At 28.7% G+C, this 8,056-nt stretch overlaps 1 protein-coding gene across 1 annotated transcript in view; it reads right to left on the bottom strand.

Moving 5' to 3' along the window:
• Nucleotides 1–1,470: 1,470 nt before the first annotated feature.
• The window catches only part of Polr3A (RNA polymerase III subunit A), a 153,204-nt gene continuing 146,618 nt past the window's right edge, over nt 1,471–8,056 (bottom strand). The window contains exons 38-39 of the mRNA XM_085824342.1: nt 6,150–6,283; nt 1,471–1,687 (exon numbers count right to left, since the gene is read on the bottom strand). Coding sequence (XP_085680468.1) covers nt 1,597–1,687; nt 6,150–6,283 — 225 coding nt within the window. The 3' untranslated portion in view covers nt 1,471–1,596. The remainder of the gene's footprint in view (nt 1,688–6,149; nt 6,284–8,056) is intronic.

Below are 8,056 nucleotides of genomic sequence, written 5' to 3'. Positions count from 1 at the left end.
CAATGAAGTGGATATCCCTGAATTTTACAAAAATTTGCCTGCGTCGTTCCCACAAAGCAACAAATTGCAATACAGTGATTTTCATGTTCAAAAATATGTGTCAATGTGAGCAACTTTTCTCACTTACAAAAAGTAACAAGCAGTTCAATTTGACAAACATGCATCTAACCTCTGTTTGGAAAATTGCTGATGCAAGCAGCATATTTCCAGATATCCTAAAGCTGGTTCCAGGATAAAGATGCCAGCTGTCATGACTTCTATTTTTTAACAATAGATTACTAACTGAATTTTCATTAAGATTTAGAATATACACATATTGTAGTTTTGAGATATTTTATTGCTCCAACTTTAAATTTAGCACGCTGACATAAAATTGATAATTTTTAACTCAAACATAGAAAATAACAAAATGAATAGAATATAATCTTTTGAGATCCAGAAGTGGAGAAGGTCATTTTATTACTTTTTTAGCTGTTGCCAAAAATACCAACAATACAATAAAAATGATTTTATAAAATAAAAGTTATATAATTCCACACCAGCTGAACTCCACCACAATAAAGCCACAAGTCACACATCAATATCTATGACTAAATTTCGAGGAGAAAATGAAAAAGGAGATCAGTACAAGATCCACATATTTCTTTAAACTCATGACAGGCCATCAATGAAATACTGCGCTTCTGGACTGTAAAATTGGGATAATACTAGTATAAAAGAAAGCAGTGAAACACAAGTAAGGGAAAATATCGCATGAGAGAATTAAAAGTTGTCCTTTTAAAGAAAAATATGATAGTTAACAGAAAAGGCTACTAGACTAAATACTTAACATTTGTATTATAATTTACTTTATGTTCCCTTAATATTATAAAAAATAAATAAATAAAAAAAAAAAAAAAAAACCACCACCCTCTGCATTTTTTTTTTAGTTTTTTCTCCACCATATCTTAATCCATACAGAAAGGTATGATGAATAAAATTGCTTTAAATATTATGAATTACAACCTCCATTTTCTTGTCTGTTCCAGTTCATTGTCACATACAGGAACATTTTTGTTTGAGGAACCAATTTTCAAAGCTCCACTTTTAGAAGACACAAACACAGAAATAAAATAAGCTCTCAAAACACAATACTAATAATGTTATCAGTTCAGGCTGAAATGTCTGAAAGTTTTTAAATTTTTTTTATAACTAATCTATAAAATCTTTTAAATCATGATTTTATTTTATTCATTATCCTAGACAGTAAGTATAATTTTGCTACTTGAACTGAATGTATGAAATTATTTTTGGCCTAGCCACTTATTACATCCGATACCTAAATTCACTTATGCATAATTTTATTTCATTGGGAAAGCTACCAAATTTAGCACAACTGTGGATAATAACTGCGAGATAGCAACTGTAAAATTCACTTTCATTATTTTTTATTCTTTCATTATTTTTTATTCAAAATTAATGCTCTTAAACTTCAGCTACTTTTTTTTATTTATGATATACACCTTTTATAAATAACAATACAAATTTTATGTAACAAAGTTTTTAAATAAAAACAATAAACAGTTTATAGTTTATCACATAACATTTCCCACATTCTCAGCTCATCTGTAAGTTACACTCTCGCAGATGAAATACTGGATTGTCAAATAATAAAGGCTTCCTTGGAGGTAATGAATCTGTTGAAGATGTATGCTTGAGTTAAAGAAATTTTACATGATCAAATACAAAGACACTGAATAACCTTTTCAGAAACTATATATATAAAATATAATAAAACTTATAAAAACCTATAAAAAATAGCATCTCAAAATATCAAAATTAAGGTTTTAAAAAAATTAAACTTATATACTGCTATAAGGGTACTAAGTATTTCCATACAGCTTTATATTTCCTTTTATTAGACAGATTTATCTTCCCTTTTATTTATGTAACAAGCGTACACTGTGCAAAAAAAGAAAAGGGGGGGACAGTTCTATATTTCTTGTTCTACTGGGCCGATTGGCAAAATTCAAATTGCGTTTTTCATGTCTCACGACTTAGGATATATATTAGATTTATGTATAGCACTATTCTAACATAGATATTTTGACACGAAAATCGGACTTTTTCTGAAATAACATACCAATTTCTTTACATATTTTGATTCTACAACTTAAATTATGCCAGAGGACAAGTTTTGTAAAAGTCGTACGAGTAGTTCTTAAAAAATTACCTCTCAAAATTTTAGCTCCTCAATGTTAATTGAATTCGGCATATATTTATTAATCTCTCTTTTTTATGAAACTTTTTTGATTTTTCCTTTCACATTTTGACACTTAAGTTCATTCCAAATAAAATTCACCCATTTTTTGTGTTCTATTTTTATAAATATTTCGAAAACAATTTGAATTATAACCCATAAAATTTTTACCATCATCTTAAAGTAGGTAATTCTAAGCATACCTGCAAGAAATTAGAGTTTTTTATTCAAAAGTTTCTTAAACAAATTTGCATATTTCAGCATTTTGAAATTTGGCATCTTTTTTTTTAGCAATAATAACGCCAAATGTAGTTTATGGATTTTTGTTACAGTGTTTTTAACCTTAAAAATTTCAAATAAATTTTTACGGAGAATTAATTATATGAATTTTTCCCCCTTAATGATGCACAATAAATATTTATTAAGCTATTTTTTTTTAAATTATAGAGGATATTATTCAAATTTTTAACTTTTTTTAATTTCTTTTTTCCTTTTTTTTAAAAATATTTGTACGAGTAAATTTTTAACTTCGGCGTGTTATTGCCTGTTACCTTACTTTCACTGCATTGAAACTAAATTGTCTAAAATTGCGAAAATTGGTTTGATGTTTATTTTCACAATGTTTTTAATCAAACAGGACATTGACATGTTGACAGTTTGGGTCGTGTCCCAGCTTTAAAATATATGTATATAAATTTTTACATTAATTCTCTCAGAAAGAATGTTTTAAGTAGCTAATTTTCTCAGGCATTATAGATTGTATAAAAAGCATGATCTTTAATATGGTTTAGATTATTTTCAGCCGATATAATAATCGGGTTACTCGGCGGCACAGAATAAAAACTCCTGGACTGTTTTATTTCAAAAGCAAAAAACTTTTAATTAAAATATTTATCCTTTGGACTTTGCTTTAAACTTCATTTATAGTTAAACTGCCTGGGAAATGAAAAGCTGTCTTCAGCTGAAACTCAATTGATGTAATTGAAATTTTAAAAAATTTGACAAGAATGCAAAATTTATGGAAGTGTAATGATCGAAAAATCTTAATTTTCTTGTCTGAGCACTGAAAATAAATGCAGAAGGAAAGAAGAAAATTACAGAGAAAACTAAGCAAAAATTTGAAGGGCAATTTGGCTGTCAGAAATACCAAGGCCGAAAAATTTCGAAAAATTGGGTACTTTTGAATATACTTTTCTGAAAGTATATTCAAAAGTACCCAATTTCAAGGAATACCAACTTCAAAGAATTTGGGTGTTTAAAGAGAAGACACTTAGACGTGTACACCAGCAAATATAATCAATGGAGCTTGTGTTAATGGAAAAGACAAAAACAATAGCATTGCAGATTAAAGTGAAGAGCTACTGGTTTGCAACTACATGGTTGTATAAATTTAAATTACATTATACAACATCATATCATCATAAATGGAGAATCCCATGATTTCTTAGTCAAATTATCTGAAGATTCAGGAATTTATCCAAGGATGTATGTGGATGTCACCTAAAGATGTTTTCCCTCTTGAAGAAACAAGTCTTTCCTTTCATCTCATGCCTTCAAAATGCTTAGCCTTTAAAGACTGATAAAGGCTCTGAACAAATACTGATGAAATGGATTATTAAGTTACGGGAAAACAGGGCTATTTGCCTAAAAGGAGGGACGCCTTCATGAAGAGCCTTCTAAGAGAAATCAGCTGGCATATACGTTACAATGAGAAAAGCCACAAAAACACCCATGCAACTAGTCCGTTCGCGGCGATTCGAGCCCCGGAGTGAACTACCAGTGTTCAGCGACTTTACCGCTCAACTGTTTGTGGGCCTTTATGAAATGGCAGGCGATATCTTTATTTAAAATGAATGTCATAAATACCAAGATGTTTCAAAAAGTTGGATGCTTTTTAATATACTTGCAGAATGCCTTAAGAAAAAGGGCAAGTCATAAAAAAAAAAAAAAAAAAAAAAAAAAAACTGCATAAAATTTAGTATTTCTTTAATTTTACATTTGATTTTTGCCATTTCAAAAATAAAATATTTGACTAAAATATGAATAACATTTAAAGAAATTAAATATAGGATGATAAAATTGTGTAATGCAATGGGCCAATGATAAAACTGTTTAAAGCAATGTATGCAAGTAACGTCGGATATATATCTCTCTTATTTATATATCTTTTCTGAACGGAACATTGAAAGGTGTGTTAACTGTGCTTTACGGTATTTTCTCTTTTAATATATGCAGTTTTTAAATGCATCGTAGCCTGGGTCACAAAGTATTCTTCCAAAAAAAAAAAAAAAAAAAAAAAACACAATTCAAACAAATAAAATTAAATTCTGAAAAATTTTTATTAATAAATATATTTAAAATGCTCAGTTCGAATGAATAAATAGAAAATTTTAAAACAATTATCTGAAGTGACAATGCAACACAAACAATTAAAATAAAAGTCTAAAAATTTAAAAATTACCTAAAATAATAACTATGGCAAAAAAATAAATTATAAAGAAAACTATTTGAAAAAAAATAATAATAATAAACGATGCACCTACACAGTTTGAATGGATAAACAGAAATTTTTAAAACAGTTATTTGAAAGAAGCCATGCAACTTAAACATTAAAATAAAATTTGGAAAAGAAAAAAATACTTAAAATAATAACAATTATAATTAAAAATATAATATAAAGAACATTATTTGAAAAAAGGAACAATTAACTTTTTTTCCTGTCACACACAATATAAAAAGGGAAACGAAAATAGGTTGCCATATATTAAGAAGTTTGCCAAGTGGACTCTACTAAATTTATGAATTTCTCTGTAAATTTTGCACCAAATTTTACAAAATTTCATATTTAGGCTAATTTGAGTCGCAGAATCGAAATATGGAAAAAAATGGCATGTTATTTCAGAAAGTCTGATTTTGTGTCAAAATACCTGTGTTAGAATAGAACTATATATATAAATCTAATATATATCCTAAGTCGCTCTTTTGAGACATGAAGAACACAATTTGAATTTCATCAATCAGCCCAGTAAAATGAGAGATATACAACTGTCCCCCCCCCCTTTTTTTTTTCCTTCTCCGCAGTGTACATCTCCTAAGCTTGTTATTAACACATTATGTCATGCTTACCTGAAGAAGAGAAATCAGCACTAGATTATTTATCGAAAAGTCACACGGTTTCTAAAAAATTAATGCTTATCTTAAGATAGTATTCTACCTAAATATTAAACTGGTGTGCTTTTTTTTAACACATACATAGCTTGCACAATAATAACCTACTCATTACTATGATTTTTATAACAATTCTGATTAAATGTTCAATACCTACATTTCACAATGAAATACCCTTATAAAAGAAATGAATACAGCCCTTAAATGAAATAAATTATATCATCTCTTAAAAAATGGCTTCAGCACTGTGTGCAATTAAAAAACAGCAAATATCTTGCAGTATCATAAACTTACATATTTTTTTAGAAGGATCTAAAATACCATTATTTTCACTATTTATAATAGATTCTCTCAATTACTAACCACATTTCCAGCTTCTTGGAAGAAAATTCTATTCATATCATGTTTTAGTATTACAAACATATATTATTAAACTATTGATCTGAATTCCTAATTTGTTTTAATACCAGTATTTGGGCACACATATATTAAAATTAACAAATATATTAATTTTATTAATCAACAAATTAACTTTATTAACAAACATTTAATTATAAGATAATACCTGAATCATGAAAAGTTCAAATGAAAATGGAAGTGATCATGAAATAACTTGAAGGAATAATTTACCTTAATGAAAAATTTCTGCAAAATTAGGATCGGAAAAATCATTAATCAAAACAGAAAGTTTATGCATAAGGAATCATATACTACAACTTCAGAAAACATATAAAAAGGATATTTATGAAGTAGCTTGAAAAAGCCAGTTCCAAGAGACATTGGGATTCCTAATATAATACTTTCACTAACACCTGTGATTGCATCTTCTTGGCCATAATATGCAGCATCAAATAAATGATCGGCAGTTTTTTCAAACTAAGGAAGTAATAAAAATAACAATAAATACTCTCTCTCTCTCTCTATATATATATATACATATAAATATTAATGCCAATAATATCAATTAATTATATATCCCCCCTCGACAAAACACATACAAAGAACATGGCAAAAGTAACAATTTTCGTAGTGCAATGTGTGGGGGAATGTTCAATGTGAATGTGGAAACAATAAATATGAAGAACATGGAAAACAAAATGTTATCTTAATCATGGATATTCACATGAAACATTGATATATGTGAGAATTATTCATACTGATAACCAGTATTTGAAGTAAATGCTTCACAACAATGATAGATCTCATTTACAAGATGCAGACTGACAGTTCTTGAAAACTTTGTTGCCAGAACTAACATCTCTACTGGAGAAGAATATGACATGCTAAGCAGCCTCAAATGTAAATCATTATTTCTTGTAAATGAGAATATCAATAATTAAAACTACATTCCATTCTCTCTCTCTTTTTTTTTTTTTTTTTTTTTTTTTTTGGTGTGTGTGTGTGTGTGTGTGTGCACACGTAAGAGCTCACTTCGTTTTTTTATTCTCTTTCACAACCTACAGTATCATGACAATTGTTACCTTTGCAATGTTGTGACCATCATTTCTGCCAGACCACACAGATTTAGACAGCAAACAGAGAGAAAATTACTTAAATCAAGATGTAAAAAAATAATTATTTTACTTAAAAGGTAGCAAACAAACAAAAAAGAGACGATCAAAAACTACAGATTTTTTAAAGTATGATGCAAAATGTTTAATTATATTATACATACTATAAACAAGTAACAGTTTTCCATTTGGAAATATTGTTGCATATTTCATTTCGTATGATATTTTAACAAGTAAAAAATTAATTCTAGCTTTATAAAAAATAAACCGTAGCGAAAAAAGAGGCAGTCGGCTAGTCAAAATAATGTGCTCGATTAACTATTAGTTAAAATATTAACTTAATGACCTGGAAAATTATGACCACCTGAAAATTTCAATATTTAAAAATTTCTAAAAGCAGTTATAACATGTTAAATGGTGTTTCTCATCAGTTAAAATAAATTAATCATTTCACAACTGCTGATAAATACTATCACAAGGCTACAAATTAACACTAATATTGGTTCTATTTGACTTCCTCATGCATACTGTAAATATAGACTAACTGCCTTAAAAAAATCTTCCGGAAGCACCCCTCCTACAAGCAACAGCTTTAGTGTTCTTTGCCACAATCAGATACACTACATGTATTACTGGCTGTATAAACATTTTCGTGGTTTTCTTTATGTACAATGCCAATGAAAAACTAATTCTTTTTAAAAAGAAACCACTGTGATGGCCACAGGGCAATCCATTGATTTATTGCTCATAGCTGTTTAGATCTTTGTTGTTTTTAGCAAAGGCTTGCTCATGATGACACTCATGGCTCAAATTAGAAGTGTGATGCAGAAGTCCCTTACAGGAAAGAACTTGAGACTATTTAATGGGAGTGAAATACTTATGAATTTAAAAGCGCTCCTTCACTCCATGTGTCACCATACCACAAAGACTCTGTTCTTAGGCAGATAGCTCTCATGAGATTCCCTATTACTTTTTTAAACAGAAAACTACACTCAAATAACCTAAATACAGTCCTATGAAATGACTGGCTTGTACTGCTTCCAGTAGAAAGCAGTAGGTGGCTTACCTGGCAGAAATATCTGGCATCTTTAAACTGTATGCCAATAACTTCAATAATGCTGCCAAGGATGCATTACTT

Source organism: Stegodyphus dumicola, chromosome 9 (genome assembly GCF_044657685.1).
Source record: "Stegodyphus dumicola isolate Sdum_Otavi_A_Nest chromosome 9, ASM4465768v1".
In the NCBI taxonomy this organism is placed as follows: Eukaryota; Metazoa; Arthropoda; class Arachnida; order Araneae; family Eresidae; genus Stegodyphus; species Stegodyphus dumicola.
This window is presented reverse-complemented; position numbering and strand designations above follow the sequence as displayed.